The sequence below is a fragment of the Anoplopoma fimbria genome, chromosome 16 (genome assembly GCF_027596085.1).
Source record: "Anoplopoma fimbria isolate UVic2021 breed Golden Eagle Sablefish chromosome 16, Afim_UVic_2022, whole genome shotgun sequence".
NCBI lineage: Eukaryota > Metazoa > Chordata > Actinopteri > Perciformes > Anoplopomatidae > Anoplopoma > Anoplopoma fimbria.
In genome coordinates, this window is record NC_072464.1 from 19,829,766 (window position 1) to 19,846,322 (window position 16,557).

The window sequence follows — 16,557 nt, forward strand, 5'->3', positions numbered from 1 at the left end:
AAATATATATATATATATATATATATATAGAGATATATATATATATATATATATATATATATATATATATATATATATATATATATATGTAAAATATGCAGAGCTCATATATGTAAAAATATATATATATATATATATATATATATATATATATATATATATATATATGTAAAATATGCAGAGCTCAGTGTGTAAAAATCTGTATATATATATATATATATATATATATATATATATATATATATATATATCTATATATATGTAAAATATGCAGAGCTCAGTGTGTGGGGATATCTTAATTTGGTCAAACGAGGAACTAAAAATCTGTTCACTAAAATAAGCTCACAGTGATGTCGTCCTGTAACACTGCAACTTGTTTCTTTACTATGAGCTTAGGAGGGGCTGGTAGGTTGATTTTGTTCATTTTGGACAGAGCTAGGCTAGCTGTTTCCCTGTTTCCACTCTTTATGCTAAGCTAAGCTAACCTGCAGGTTTATATTAACTGAACAGACATCTGAGCAATTTACTCTCTGCAAGAATAAGCAAATAACTCCCAAAATGTCCGTTAAACTAAAACAGAAAAATGTAAATTTCAGTCCCTAAGTCACTAGGTAGTGAGTCATGATGCAGTCAGTCATTGACACTGAAACACTGATGAATCAGTGACCTAAAACTTAAATCCAAGGTTAGCACATGATGAGGATGACACATCAGCAGCAGGAGAGAGGGAGGCTTTTGTATCAAAAGTGATGAACAATCAAGAATGAACTTTGTTTTGGTAGTTTTATAAAATGTCTGTTGGAGGTGTAGAACAGAGGAAGTGAGGTTACAGTCAGTGTTCCAACTAAGCAGGATGACTTCACGAATGAACTTGCTCATCTTCTATAACTGTCTGCATTTTCAGATTCTGCTGATTGGGCGCTTTAAAGTGAAGCATATCAATGCAGGTTTCAAGAAACTTACCTCCATTCTTTTGCTTTAGCAGGTGCAGAAATGCAGTCAATGCTCCTGGATCAGGGCCACGCAGGTGTGAGGGGATGTAGCAGGCAGGAAACGGACACCCCCGCCCTCAGGGCAGCCCCATCCACCCCTCTGCTGCCTGACACCTCCACCCCTCTGACCGACACAATCACTAATGGGTTCCCCTGTAAACCACCACGTCTCCGCCCCAAGAACCCCCTGCTGACATTCCTTAAATCAGGTAAAACTGAATGTTCTACGTACGTCTAAAACCGAAGATATAAAAATATCCCTTTAATATTAACTCTAACTCGTATTATGGCAGATACAAGGTTTGTGGCCCCACCAACAACACTCAGTGACTTCCTTCAGAGCCATAATGGTGCCCGGCCCTCTTAGTCAACAGACTGCAGCCAGGACATGACTTTTAGAGGAGGTGGACATTCTGAATATTTACAAAAATAACTTGTGTTAACACGTGTTTTAATATTAACTTTATTCAAAATAAGAAAAAGAAAAAATGGTTTAAAATATCCTGAAAAAGCCAAAATCAAATAAAGCCTACCACATCTCGTTTCTCACTCAGCTTAGAGCTGCTGTTCTTCCTCTGGTCATTGAGGTTTGCATACTAAAAACAATTTCAGGAAGAAGAGAGAGATTTTGTGAGCTTTAATTTGTGTTTGGAAACTTAGATTATATCAATTATTATTAAGTAATCTTTGTGGTTTTTTTGTTTGTTTACTTACATATACACCAAAATATATGTGGTTGAGATCATACAGAAGTAGAAAGATTGGACAAATGATGCAACTATCGGATGGAAAGATGGATGAGTATTTGTGTTTGGATTTATTTACAATTATTTATTTTTTACATTGTTAACCTATCACATGCATAAAAGGTAATACACTACTTCAGAGACTCAAATTATATTACCAATTACAAACAAAATAAGAAGGTGAAAACATACAGTATGTTGATTACATTTTGAATGTTTCATTTTTTAATTTTAACATGTATTGTAATTAATAAATAGATAAACAACTTGTTTATGTAAGGGGTTTATGTTGATTATTCAATATAATTGTGCCTATTATGGATGAAACAGTAAATGTGTTGTCACTTTTTTATTCCATATACAAATATATGTGGTTGAGGTCAAACAGAAGTGCAAAGACCGGGCAAATAATACAACTATAAAGGTTGAGAGATGGATTCGTGTTTTGTTTGGATTTATTAATCGTTATTAGTTTTGTAAAGTTCATGTGAGTGTGTTTGTGTGTGTGTTCCTTGTCATTTTTATTTAATAAATAAATAAAAACACCCTTGTGTCAGGTGTTTATGTTGAATTAAAAAATATGATTGGGCCTATTATGGATTATAGGAGTAAACTATGTGTTGTTGTTTTAATTGCATAATTGGGGTTGAGGTCAAGCAGAGCTGTGTAAATGATAACAGGTAGAGAGATTGACAAGTATTTTTTGTGGATGTATTTACTATCATTTATTCTTTTAAATATTAGTAAAAAGGAGGAAGGAAAATAGCATTGTCACTAAATAGCATTCAAGAGAAGAATCTGCCTCCAAGACTAATCTTGGACATGTTTGCCAAGAATTGATTGAACCACAAGTATTTATGTATAAACCACACAGTTTCACACTTACTAATACTTCCGATCTGACACTTTTCATACATGTAAGCCAGACTGATCCTAACTGTAGGCCTGTGGTTATTTTTATGATCCATACTATAATAATAATCAATCCTTTATTAGTCCCACAATGGGGAAATTACAATTCTCTGCATTTAACCCATCCCAGAGGAGCAGTGGGCTGCTGGGAGGCGCAACTCGGCATGTTGACTGTAGAAGGGTTTGAACCACCAACCTTGTGGTTGCGGGACAAGTGCTCCACCTCATGTGCCACAGCCGCCCCAACTGTAAACCTGATTGTGGCAGTGATCATGTAATATATCTCTATCTATATGTATACAGTACCAGTCAGAAGTTTGGACACACCTTCTCATTCAACTACTTTGAAGAATATAAAATATAAAACATATTCTGGTTTGTTGAGCATTTGTTTGTTTACCACATAATTCCATATGTGTTCCTTCATAGTTTGGATGTCTTCAATATTAATCTACAATGTAGAAAAAAATAAAAATAAAGAAAAACCATTGAATGAGAAGGTGTGTCCAAACTTTTGACTGGTACTGTATATATATATATATATATATATATATATATATATATATATATATATATATATATATATACCATTAGTTTTTATTTGTTATATGTTATTTTCTATATTTTGTATGTGTATACATTTGTTTGGCACTACTTGTATTCTTACATGTGTTGTAAATGAGTAAATAAATAGATAAACATCATGTGTCGATGACGTAGAGGTAAACAAACGCTGAGCCAATCAGAGAGAGGCAGCTCGGTCAGCTGACAGACGCTTCCGGGTTTGTGTCGTCGAGTGTTGTGTTGTCAAAATGGCAGAACACGAACATCATCATCAGCACTTCTCTCTGTGTTTCTGCGACGTAATGAGGTAAGATTCAGCTCACAGACAAGGATTCATGAATGTATCGAGTTATTAACACTGTGTGTGTGTGTGTGTGTGTGTGTGTGTGTGTGTGTGTGTGTGTGTGTGTGTGTGTGTGTGTGTGTCTGTGTGTGTGTCTGTGTGTGTGTGTGTGTGTGTGCGTGTGCTGTGTGTGTGTGTGTGTGTGCGTGTGTGTGTGTGTGTGTGTGTGTATGTGTCTCTGTGTGTGTGTGTGTGTGTGTGTGTGTGTGTGTGTGTGTGTGTGTGTGTGTGTGTGTGTGTGTGTGTGTGTGTGTGTGTGTGTGTGTGTGTGTGTGTGTGTGTGTGTGTGTGTGTGTGTGTGTGTGTGTGTGTGTGTGTGTGTGTGTGTGTGTGTGTGTGTGTGTGTGTGTGTGTGTGTGTGTGTGTCTGTGTCTGTGTGTCTGTGTCTGTGTGTGTGTGTGTGTGTGTGTGTGTGTGTGTGTGTGTGTGTGTGTGTGTGTGTGTGTGTGTGTGTGTGTGTGTGTGTGTGTGTGTGTGTGTGTGTGTGTGTGTGTGTGTGTGTGTGTCTGTGTCTGTGTGTGTGTGTGTGTGTGTGTGTGTGTGTGTGTGTGTGTGTGTGTTCAGGTTGTTGTGGTCCCTGGTGGTGCCATGCTTCTACCTCAGCCTGGTCCTGACTCTCGTCCTGCTGCTGCTCTTGCTGGGGGTCCGGATGTGGCTGCAGAGCCGCTGCAAGACCCGCCGGGCCCGGGTGGGCGGCCCCGCGGTGGCTTTCTTCCACCCGTACTGCAACGCCGGAGGAGGCGGGGAGCGGGTCCTCTGGTGCTCCCTGAGGACCCTCATGAACCGGTACAGATACCTGACTACACCACATATTCACACTGTAGGGACAAAAGTCTGGACACACCTTCTCATTCAACTACTCTGAAGAATGTAAAATATAAAACATATTCTGGTTTGTTGAGCATTTGTTTGTTTACCTTCATAGTTTGGATGTCTTCAATATTAATCTACAATGTAGAAAAAAATAACAATAAAGAAAAACCATTGAATGAGAAGGTGTGTCCAAACTTTTGACTGGTACTGTTTATTTTGACAGATTTAACTATAAAACATCATATAAACTCATTAAAACTACACCATTCAAATGTTACGTACACAGTAATGCATCCATAAGGTTATAATAATCCAAAATATGGCTAATGTTATTTATAATTCTTGCTACTTTATTGTTTAACTATTTTTACTCCATTATATAGCCTAATAACTACTGCAGATGAATGTTGAAATACAATAAATAGGCCTAATTATAATAGAAAGTATGATACAGTACCAGTCAAAAACACCTTCTCATTCAACTACTTTGAATGTCTTCAATATTAATCTACAATGTAGATAAAAATAAAAATAAAGAAAAACCATTGAATGAGAAGGTGTGTCCAAACTTTTGACTGGTACTGTATGTGTGGACTTTATTTGTATTATCCATCTGAATCTGACCTGATACTTCAGATGTTATCTGTCTGAGATGTTGCAGAAAATGTAAAAACCCCAGTCAAATATCTAATCTGTACTGAAGTAAAGTACTTCCTCCACTGCAACTAGTCCGTCCACATACAGCACCAGTCAAAAGTTTGGACACACCTCCTCATTCAATGGTTTTTCTTTATTTAAATTTTTCTCTACATTGTAGATTAATATTGAAGACCTCCAAACTATGAAGGATCACATATGGAATTATGTGGTAAACAAACAAATGCTCAACAAACCAGAATATGTTTTATATTTTATATTCTTCAAAGTAGTTGAATGAGAAGGTGTGTCCAAACTTTTGACTGGTACTGTAAATGATGATGTCATATTACAGATTAATGCTACACTTCTACACTATTTCTACTTTTACTTGAGTACAATATCTGAGTACTTCTTCCAGTACTGCCTTGTTCACATACACAGTGTACTTAGTCTGGGTATGTTTATCTTGGTTTGGGCTAGAAACCTCAATTCCAATTAAATGAGATGTTAATGCTACAGCATTTTTTCACATCTAGTGTTATTGAAATTTTGTGGCAGCAGTTTGTGGAAGGCCCTCAGGAGGGCTGCAACTAATAATTGTTCTTTTTCAATAGTTTTGCTAGAATATAAATAGAAGATAGTGAAAAATTCTCGCCACAATTTCCTTGAGATCTTCTAATTACATTTTCTGTAGTTTGAGAAAGCAAATCTATTCGGTTTACTATCAAATATTACAATTAAATGCAGCAAAACGTATTATTTGAGAGTATTCAAGTAATTTTTCTGTCGCTAAGCTTATAAATGAATCATCTAATAGTTTCAGCTCAAGTTGTTGGATCTCACTCATACTCTTGTGTCTGAATGGCATCAAACCACTGCGGCAGGTTCAACATTTGCTGGAAAGACTAAAACCAGAGGAGGGGAGGTAATCAGAGCAGAAGGTTAATAAAGATGTTATTTCAAACAATAACATACGTATAACATGACTGTTATTGTCAGGTGTCCACATACTTTTGGCTTTACCTTTACATCTAGCTTTAATGGTTAGATACCCTCTGAGGTTGTCGACATAAATACGAGCCAATCACCTGCAAAAAAGATCAAGTGCATAGTATTTAATAAAAGAATAAAGTGTTGATTCCTGTGGAAAATATGTTATTTTTTGCAACATAAATTAAAGATTTTTAAGCTTTTAACTAATATAAATCACTGAAACAGATTTTATGTTTTCCCTCCTCACCCCAGATACCCTAACATCTCCTTCGTGGTCTACACCGGAGACCAGGGAGTGACCGGGGATCAGATTCTGGAGGGAGCCCGGCAGCGTTTCAACATCAGGCTGCCTCGACCGATCACCTTCATCTTCCTGCGACACCGCTCGCTGGTGGAGGCCAGTTCTTACCCGCACTTCACCCTGCTGGGGCAGAGCGGCGGCTCCATGTTCCTCGGTAAGGCCACGCCAGAACACGTGAATCCTCATTTATTTATTTATTCATTTATGTGCAATATCAAATCGAATGTATCCGTTGTGCAAAAAAAAAAAAATCTGTGCAATCCACTGTGTAATAGTAACAACCATTCAGTCTGTTGTTCTTTTACGTTTTTTACTTATTTATTATACCTTAACTGTGTAATTACTATTTATCATACTTGTTTTCACCCTGTTGTTATACTAATTTCTCTTGTTTGTTCATTTGTGCTATCCAATCTGCAGCTGTAATCCCGCAAATTTCCCCGCTGTGGGACTAATGTAATAATAGAATTTTCTCATCTTATCTTTTAGTGAATTAGTTTTGATGGACATAGAGGGGGATTGTGAGTTCAAGTGCATTAAAACTATGAGTGTTGCAGGCTGGGAGGCGCTGACGGCCTTCGTCCCCGACCTGTACGTGGACTCGATGGGCTACGCCTTCACCCTGCCCATCTTCCGTTACCTGGGAGGCTGCAAGGTGGCAAGCTACGTCCACTACCCCACCGTCAGCACCGACATGCTGTCCGTGATCAGAGAGAGGAACCCCAGGTTCAACAACGCCGACTTCATCTCCAGGAACCCCGTGCTGAGTGCCGTCAAGGTGGTGTACTACTGCTGCTTCGCCCTGCTGTACGGCCTGGCCGGCTCCTGCAGCGACGTCATCATGGTGAACTCCACCTGGACGATGGGACACATCCTGTCTCTGTGGCGCTCCCCGAGCCGCACCAGCATCGTCTACCCTCCCTGCGATGTCAGGGCCTTCCTGGAAGTCCCGCTGGAGGAGGACGAGGAGGATAAAGAGGAAGAGGAGGAGGGCTGGGAGGAGCTCGGACGGGAGCTGGGGAGCGAAGAGGAAGGAGGTGGTGGAGACAGGAAGTGCCACTCCATCGTGTCGGTGGGTCAGTTCCGACCGGAGAAGGACCACCGGCTGCAGATCCGGGCGTTTCACAAACTGCTGGACAGGAAAAAGGAGGCTCCTGGCGGGCGGGAGTCTCTGCGGCTGGTGCTGATTGGTGGATGCAGGAACCAGGAGGACGAGGAGCGGGTGCTGATGCTGCGGGGGCTCTGTCAGGAGCTGGAGGTGGCCGACCGCGTCGACTTCAAACTCAACGTGCCCTTCGACGAGCTGAAGAGAGAGCTGGTGGACGCCACCATCGGTCTGCACACCATGTGGAACGAACACTTTGGTATAGGTGAGGAAAACACCTATACACTAACTACCCACACACACTTTCACCTACATAGTATTTACAAAAACTACACAGGTACTTTATTACTCAGTTACTTTTTAAGAGATACCAGAATACAAATTTGTAGGCTTTGATTGTTCTAAAAAAAAAAAAAAAAATCTCCTTCTTCTCCCTCATTGAAAAATCCAGAATTCATGACTATGCAAATACTGTTCATTTTTGAGTTTAACAGGTGGACACAAGATGGCTTCAAGTTTCCACATCACACATGTGTAATGGAATAATCCATTCATGTTTGGAAAGGTGGAATTATGAAAACTGGGAAAATGGTGTTGTGAAGTAAAAATAGACTTTAGGAAAAAGGATTTTATATCTTATTTTAAAGAAGGATAAAGTAAAAAAATTGATTATTTCTAAGTTAAATGGTTTCAATAAACATATATTTCATAAACATGATCTATATCATAGTGTCTCATTTGTTTTTTGAGGTTCTTTATCACTGTAAATGACGTGATGATGTATCATTACACCCTTAAAATCGTAGCATGTCAACAGGATACATTTCCAAATCCCAAATGTTACAGTTGGCCATGTTAAAATTATTATAATATAGGAAGTATTCTTAAGTGTTCATCTTTAAGAGGTTACAGATGTTTACTGTTTTAAGTGCAGACCGTTTTCTTTTTATCATGAGTGTCTTTCACTAATATATCATCTGGACTGTGTCACTGTTTTCCAAAGGCTTTATCTCTGATCATGTGACATTTGCAGAAGATTTCTTACAGTGAATGTTTTGTTTGTATTAGATCAGCGGCCTTCTCTCTCTCTCTGTACAGGTGTGGTGGAGTGTATGGCTGCAGGCACCATCGTCCTCGCTCATAAGTCCGGAGGTCCGAAGCTGGACATCGTGGTTCCGTACGAAGGCGGACAGACGGGCTTCCTGGCCGACAGTGAGGACAGCTACGCCGCTGCCATGGAAACCATCTTGGCGCTGTCTCCATCGGCCAGACTGGAGATCCGAAACAACGCCCGGCGCTCTGTGGAGCGGTTCTCCGACCAAGAGTTTGAGGCTTGTTTCCTGGCTGCCATGGAGTCTCTGATGGGTAAACTGGAGCGATGAAGAGGAACAGTCGAGGCCCGGTGTCCACCAGGGACCAGGACTTTATGTTTAATTAATTCTGCTCTACAGATATATGAGGTTAAACAGGGAGACATATCTACGTTTAAAACAGGCTAAGCTTCCGACGCTGTCACTAAAGCGTGACATAGTGTCTCATTCTTAATTTCAAATAAAAGAAAACGGAGCAGAAATTGTTAAGTTCATGATGGACCCCCAGAGACAAACTTGAAGCTAAAAGGTTAAGCATGTGTCAAACTCACAATGACTGTTCACCAAACAAACAGAAACATGGAGGAGCAGCAAAGAAGAAGCATTGTTCAATATCAGCAGATCTCTGTAATGTCTGTAGTGTCAAAGGTCAATGTCTGACCTCCAGCTGAAAGCCTCCCCCAAACAAAAAACCTTAACAGGGCTGATCGCTTTAATGTCCATTTGAAGAAATTCCAGTGACCCAGCTTGGAGAAGCAGATGACAGATGAAACATAAACATCGTGTTCACCATCAAACTATCAATGTTGATGTGACGTTGGCTAAATTCAGGAAGCTTTTAATCACATTATCCCAAGTGGGAAGTTACATTTACAAGAGGAAATCTATTTTGGGATTGTTTATTTTCTTATCAGGTGTTAAATGACAATGTTATCATTAATGTCTTATCACTCTGACATTTGGTACAGGACCTGTTGAGCCTTGATTACCACAGAGGCTGAAAGCGGAGGGATATTGATCATGCTAAGCTAGCAGTTTTCCCCTGCTTCAAGTCTTTATGCTAAGCTAAACCAAACACATGCTGCACAGATAATAAACTTCCATGAATCTTCCCGTCTGACAATGAAGCATATACAAAAATGTTCCTTTAAGGCGTTAAATTAAATGTTACATTTCAAACAGCTTTTTATGCAACACCACTGAAGGCCAAATGTGTTTGTTAGTGTGGAAGTGAGTTGTATCAAGTTAATACTGGTGATACTTTTATATAGAATTTATTCATGATGATGTTTTCATCCGTTTTCCGAATTACTGACAGATTCTTAAATAGATGTAAAGGGGTTTGCAATGTTGTATTTCCTGTCGTGGTTACCGAAATGAAGACTTTTCTTTTGTTGTTTCTATGCACATCAACGGAGCACTTCAAAACGTGTTTGGGTTAAGATGATGGCCGAATCGCTCTTATTTAAATGCTGTTTCACTTCCTGCATTCCTGTTTGTAATGAGTTCACAAATATATTATAAAGTGTGAAATATTAAAAATCTTTATTTCATAGAGGCATTATTACTATTTAGGTATGTCCATGTAGAGAGGATGAGAAACTGAAGTTCTACTTAAACAATACTGCAATAAACGCAATCGTCAAACACTTCATAGAAACTGCTTGTTTGTGCTGCCAACTTGTGGCAAGAAACAGTTAAAGCACAGCAAAGGTACAAACACTGCTGCTTATTAGAGAATATCTTACATTTATTTATTTATTCTGCACCAAAGTGAAGAATAACATTAAATCCTATGAAAAGACCAATACCAACAACAGATAAAACACTATTTCAAAAAAAATTAAATTGTTTGGGTTTTTAAAGATTTACCTCTTTAGTAGGAACCAATTGGCCCGGAGCTGAGAGCCAGAACAGAAAATAATCGAGAGACAGATCAACACATTGTTAGTTCGGGTCTTTTTGTGGGATTTGTTAAAAGTTAGAAAGATATCAAATAACGCTAGACTTATAAGTTATAAAATACATAACAACGGACGAAAAAACCTAACAACTGGACGTTCAGACATGCTTGAACTGCTCCCTCAAGCTGTCTTTTTGTATTCTTCATAGAGTCAGACAAAGTGTGGCAGGTGAAAACATCAGATCTGTGTGGAGAGATGAGGAGACTGTGACCTATCTCCAACACACAACAACAATATATTTGCATTAACTTTTGCCAATTTCCTGGAAATGTAATTAGAATTTTCACTAAATTTGGATGCCTTGACCTATGACCTTTCGCCATCCTTCAGGTGTGGCTGTTCAGAACAGCTTTTAACACTTTTAGACCTGGTTGGATAATTCAATGTACAAATGAGTTTGTTTAAAGCAAACTGAGGCCTTAAAACTGAATGAATAGGACAGTGATACTGGCTGGTTAAAGGTCACTGCAGAAGAAAGCTCCTTATTTGTCTAACAAACAAATGCATCTCTTCCCCCATGAAACATTTGCAACGCTGAATTTAACATGTTTTAGTTAATGCTTTCTTGTTTTGACTCAGAATTGTTTTGTATGCTGCTGCCTATTTAAAGTCGTGTTATCGTCTAAATGCTCGGACTGACCGTCACATTCTTCGTGCTCAGGCGAAACAATGTCTGCACATGACTCTTCAACTTCCTGCTGATTCTGTTGAGAGTCTGCCGCACTGCTCACTTCTCCTCCAGCCTCATTCTCGTTCATCCCATCATGCACCGCTGCTCTCTCCTCTGTGTGCTCTGCCTCGTCCGAGCTCTCGTCCTCCATCACAAACAGGTTCTTCATGGAGTCTGCCACCGCTTCTCTCAGCTCGTCCTCCGACTCCTCAAAGTTGCTGATGGGGATAAAAGGAAATTAAAATTATCTCATGCAGAGCACTCATTTCCCAGAAGTCAGGCATAATCTGAAAGTTGGGGTTAAAATATAGTTAGTTATAGCCTCAGAATGCTCTTATGTTCCACTGTGTGTACAAGAGTTACAGATACAAATACTGCAGCAAAAAAAGGCTAGATTTTTTTTTCTCTCTACATTGACTATGACACATAGAGACAGACAACAAGTCATGTTTGAATTCACACCTACGGTCAATTTAGAGTCTTCATTAAACCTTTTTAGACTTCGGGTGGAAGTTTGCCCACTCAGACTTATTACGGTGTTATACTATAATTATATTCATAGAGGCAAATATAGCAGTGAACGGAAAGGAGTGTTACTTACGTGTCATCATCGTCTGACCTCGGCTCCAGACGATCTTCATCCATCTCCACATCAGAGTCCTCCTCCTCCTCTTCCTCCTTCTTCCTCTCCTCTTCTGCTCTGTCCTTCTCTGGCTCTGAATCTGAGAGTAAACACAGTTCAGTAAGCCCATTTTTTAAGTGGTTGCAATAAAACCTCCTCTGGTTTTCTGTCCACTTTGTAAGATAAATATTATTACTGAACACCTCATTATTTTATTAATTATTCATCAACAGTAATGTCAGTAATGTTAGTGACTGAGGCTCACTCTTCTGCTGTGTTTACTGTTGATCAGCCAGATGATGTGTGAGAGAGTAAAGTCTGACCTGCATTCACTGAGTCCAGAGTTGATGATGTGAGTTCAGCCTGAGCGAGAGCGTTCAGCAGGGTGTTGGGGGGGTTGTCGACCCACTGTCTGCGACCGGCATCCTCCTCACCTGAGGGGGGGAGTTGGGGGGGATCAGGAGACATACTTGGTCATACATACCACATTGTGATGGTCAAGTTTCTCATCAGGGTTTTCTTGATGTTAAAGCTCTACTTGATAGCTGGACATAACCTGGCCAGAAGGTCAGAGTTCACAACTTAAGTTTGTTACATTCCCGCAAAGGTTGATGTCGTTTTTCAGTCTTTATGCTAAGCTAAGCTAACCATATCCTGGCTATGGATTCATATTTATCGTACCGACATGAGAGTTCTCAATCTGAACATCTAACTCTTAGAGAAAAAGCGAATAAAGATTTTTTTGAAAATGTCAAACTATTCCTTAAAACTAAGAGAAGAACACAAGGAAAGCATAGGGAAAAAAAATAAAGTAACTTAAGAAAATAAACTTTAAATCTGTAAAATTTTGTTTTTTTGTAAAACGTTAAATATAGATAGAATAAATGAGAAGATGCCCTGCTTTTATCACTTACTAATAATTGAAAACTCAAAGTAACCAAAGATGATATGAATAATTTGTTGGGCCTCTTCACTCAGATTTTAACAGGTGTACTGCACCTTGTTCAGCCGCAGCAGCGATGCTGTAGGCAGAGTTGACGTCCATGTTGCCGAGTGCGTCCAGCAAAGTTTTTGGACTCCTCTGGCTCCACCCCCTCCTCCCCTCCGACCAATCTCTGAGCTTCAACTCCTCCCCCTCCTGGAAGCTTAGAGTCTGGTTCAGAGGGTCCACTTCCTGATTGGAGGAACAGGGACCGAATGAGAAAGAGTCAAAGTGAAGAAGAAGAGGTGTGGTAGAGAGACAGAGAGAGTTGTCACTCACCTCCTCCTTCTTTTGTCTTCTATCATCCACTTTCATCTCCTCTTGATCCACGCTTCCCTCCTCTTTCTCCTTCTCTGCATCCTCTTTCATGCCTTCCTCATCTAACCGGATCTCAAACATGATTCCTTTCTGCAGGAGAGTTATAAACAAAACAAGCAAACAACAATGAAACTCTATTTTTATCAATCTTTTTGTCAGATTTGTACGGTTTTCTTTCCCTACATACATACCAGATGATGAGGATGATGAGATACATTCAGCCTGTCTGATTTACCGTACAATTGTTTATCTATAAAATACCTGATTTACTGTATGTTGATAAGGTTCATGGTCGTTTTGGCTGTTTGGCTGAATTTGAATTATTGTATACACACATCTAATGAATGCTATTAGTAAAATTGAACGGATGAAAACAGCTACACACTGATCCCAATAGACACTAATTTAAAAAGTAAATAACATCTTCATCATCATTGTGCAGATAAATCCAAAGGGGTCATCTTCTGAGAGCATGAATATCCACAGCAGCATGTCCTGTAAATCTGGCAGAGAGCTTTCGAGTCATGTGTGCTCCTTAACAAAGTGTTTGTCAAACAAACTTTGATGATTTTAGGAGGATAGCACGCTGAAAACTGAGCTGCTTATTTTTGGTACCTAATGCTATTCTATGTTAAATATTCAAATATTATGAATTTTGTGATTTAGCTTCGTGATTAGAAGCTGTTATACCAAACTCAAAGACAGGTCTAAAGACTCTTAAGACATCAGATCTGACTGTCTGGGCTGAATAATTAGTTTAGTCACCTTGTCTTTGTGTTTTCTCTCCAGCGCTCTCCTCTGATCTCTGTTCTCCTCTCTGATCTGCTTCAGAGCTGCATCCATGTCCTGCAACAGGAGTTATACACAGAAGGCCAGCTATAAGAGACTTATACATTTGTGTTTTGTTGAGAGCTTATGGGATGAACATGACTAGTGTAGTTTTTTCTGAAATAACTCTGTGTCTGCATGTTTTATCTCTAGTGAGGAACTGCATGATGGGAGGATGTCACACAGAAAAAAAACATGCAGTGTTCACAGTAATGAAGAAAAATGTCACCAAATGCAACAATGTGTTTTCCTTTTATGTGTTTCTAGCAGTTTATTGAGGCATAAGCTATATATGGCTACACAATTCAGTTCAATATGGAAGTCTGCAATTGTATTTAACATTTTTTTCTTCTATTCTCCTTTGTTTTAATCCTTTAATAGTATGTCTTATATAAGTATCTTTTTGTATTGCTTTGTGTTTCTTGTCTTAATGCCTTGTCTCATGTAAAGCACTTGGAATTTACTTGTTGTTAAATGGTTGTATACAAATATAATTGTCTTGCCATACAAAGACCTACAAACACATTTTTTTGATTTTTCTTTTTAATTTCACTGCAATCTTTACCTCTCATAATTAATTAAATAAATTGTAAATTGTCTTATTAATAAGAAATCAATCCTATAAGTGTATATTTGCTGTTATTTATGGAATTTAAATCGTGCTTACCATGATATTTACTGACTGGAGTATAAACACCATTGTGGCCAGAATGAGAGTGACAGAACTGGTTTCTTGTCAGTATTTACCTGTGCAGGTGGAGCTCTCTGCTGCTCAGGTTCTGGGTCTCTGGGTTTCTCCACCACAAAGGTTAGGTGTTTGTGTTGCGGCTGAGGCTGACACATGATCAAATTAAAATATATTAATGTTTACTCTGTCTCATTAATCACGCTGAAACAGGTATAAGTACACAGTACAGAGTTACTGGCAGGAGGAGCTGATGTTGACTCATTCAGACTGGATGGGGAGGCAAAGATATTGCAGGAGGTGAATTTCAGTCAAAATGTTCAAATATATCATTATATAATTTAAAAAGTATCCCTGTAATCTAATGATTGTACAGTACTGTAATGTCTTTAAAGGTCCAGTGTGTAGGATTTAGGGGATCTATACGTACAAATGGAATATTATATTGCTTTCCTTAGTGTATAATCGGGCTGTCAACAAATATTCTACACAGCTAATGGTAAACAAACCACTAAATCTTATACACTGGTCCTATAAGAATAACCCAGACAAATCATTGCACAGGTAACAGGCCATGCAATAAAGAGATAAAATGGCTGCAGGGATGCAGAAACTTGCATTTCTGACCGCTGTTCTGGGGCCTGAAGTGGAAATTAGGTTTTTGTGTACCTCTACTTCAGCTCTCAGCCTCATCTGTCTCATCTCATGATGATACTGCTGTCTGATGAGATCCAGCTGACGCAGGTAGTCCTGCACACACACACACACACACACACACACACACACACACACACACACACACACACACACACACACACACACACACACACACACACACACACACACACACACACACACACAGAGTGACTTAAACTATACACTCACGTATATTCGTAGATGACCTTAATAAAACACTTGATTAAAATGTAGCTGCTTTCCAGCTCTGTAAAGCTAACATCTGGTTCAAAACTCCACAGAAGCAGTTGTATATTTTTATTATATATATATTTTTTTATGTATTACTTTATCATATAATATAATACTTCTTTCCCGGATTTCTGTGAAACACCCATTTATGCCTGCCCATTTTTCTACTATTTTCTTTTAAATTTTTTTGCAAAGCACAACTCCCCTCAGACACATTTCATTCAGTTATCACTGAATAATCTAAACTGCTGGTTTAGATTATGTCCCTTCACTTTAATGACTGGTGTGTCTCCTGTGTCTCCTACCTGCTGTCCCTCCTGCCTCTTGTCCTGAGGTGCATGTTGTTTTTGTTCAGGTCGTACTTCCTGCTCCTGACCACCAGACTTCCTGTTGCTCTCAGCTGTACACGGACGCAGACCCTGACGGTCACAAAGTAAATTTCAGTAAGAGCTGCAGTGGAACTTTCAGTTTATTATATTACATTTGTTTGTTTTAAATTCCCTACATAGTAACTTTGCTACTATGTAGCTTCATCCTACCAGCTGTTTCTCTGCTCTCAGCTTGTACTGGTTGGCCTCCTGTCTCCTCTGCAGGTATTCATTACGAGCTGCAGCCACACTGACAAACAAGTGATGGGGTGGAAACAGAGACATGATTAATATCGTTATTAACACAGGTTATGACAATACATCTCAAATTAATTATGTTGGAAACACAATATCAGCTCCAAAAAACAAGCTGAAAACAAATTGTTGACTTAAACATACAACATTTTGGGAATGTATGGACGGTAAATATGTAGCTACAATCAGCTTAGCAAAGCATAAAGACTGGAAACAGGGGTAAACAGCTAGCCTGGCTCTTTCCTGTGGTAGAAAAAAAAAACCTTTCTGAGAAAGTCACAGTGCCTGGGCAGGAAATGGTTCAGCAAATAACCCCTGTCAAACCACAACATGTCGTTTTTACTGTATGGTTTCTATACAGATAAAACAAGAAACACTCACAGCTGGTATGGTTCCACAGTGTGGTCTTCATATCGCTCCTTCTCTCTCTCCTGAGGAG

The 16,557-nt window shown here is 39.1% G+C and overlaps 2 protein-coding genes across 2 annotated transcripts; one reads left to right on the top strand and one right to left on the bottom strand.

Moving 5' to 3' along the window:
- Positions 1-3,444: 3,444 nt before the first annotated feature.
- On the top strand, positions 3,445-8,790 carry LOC129104676 (GDP-Man:Man(3)GlcNAc(2)-PP-Dol alpha-1,2-mannosyltransferase-like). The gene is made up of 5 exons (XM_054615476.1): positions 3,445-3,521; positions 4,122-4,343; positions 6,255-6,457; positions 6,861-7,673; positions 8,507-8,790. Exons 1-5 carry the CDS (start codon positions 3,463-3,465, stop codon positions 8,788-8,790), a joined length of 1,581 nt encoding a protein of 526 aa, XP_054471451.1. The 5' UTR covers positions 3,445-3,462.
- Positions 8,791-10,559: 1,769 nt separating this feature from the next.
- Positions 10,560-16,557, bottom strand: LOC129104677 (cilia- and flagella-associated protein 251-like). Its single transcript, XM_054615477.1, has 12 exons — positions 16,500-16,557; positions 16,035-16,113; positions 15,801-15,914; positions 15,238-15,318; positions 14,631-14,717; positions 13,821-13,901; positions 13,017-13,145; positions 12,755-12,929; positions 12,079-12,189; positions 11,735-11,855; positions 11,104-11,351; positions 10,560-10,646 (listed from the first exon to the last, which is right to left on the bottom strand). Exons 4-12 carry the CDS (start codon positions 15,268-15,270, stop codon positions 10,606-10,608), a joined length of 1,026 nt encoding a protein of 341 aa, XP_054471452.1. The 5' UTR covers positions 15,271-15,318; positions 15,801-15,914; positions 16,035-16,113; positions 16,500-16,557; the 3' UTR covers positions 10,560-10,605.

Bases quoted from the DNA above. Each gene is read 5' to 3' on its own strand.
- LOC129104676 (XM_054615476.1), top strand. From the start codon at position 3,463: ATGGCAGAACACGAACATCATCATCAGCACTTCTCTCTGTGTTTCTGC. The intron at 4,344-6,254 runs GTACAGATACCT...TCCTCACCCCAG, and splicing joins CTGAGGACCCTCATGAACCG to ATACCCTAACATCTCCTTCG. The intron at 6,458-6,860 runs GTAAGGCCACGC...TGAGTGTTGCAG, and splicing joins CGGCGGCTCCATGTTCCTCG to GCTGGGAGGCGCTGACGGCC.
- LOC129104677 (XM_054615477.1), bottom strand. From the start codon at position 15,270: ATGAGACAGATGAGGCTGAGAGCTGAAGTAGAG. The intron at 14,718-15,237 runs GTACACAAAAAC...ATCATGTGTCAG, and splicing joins GGCTGAGAGCTGAAGTAGAG to CCTCAGCCGCAACACAAACA. The intron at 13,146-13,820 runs GTGACTAAACTA...ACTCTCCTGCAG, and splicing joins AGAGAAAACACAAAGACAAG to AAAGGAATCATGTTTGAGAT.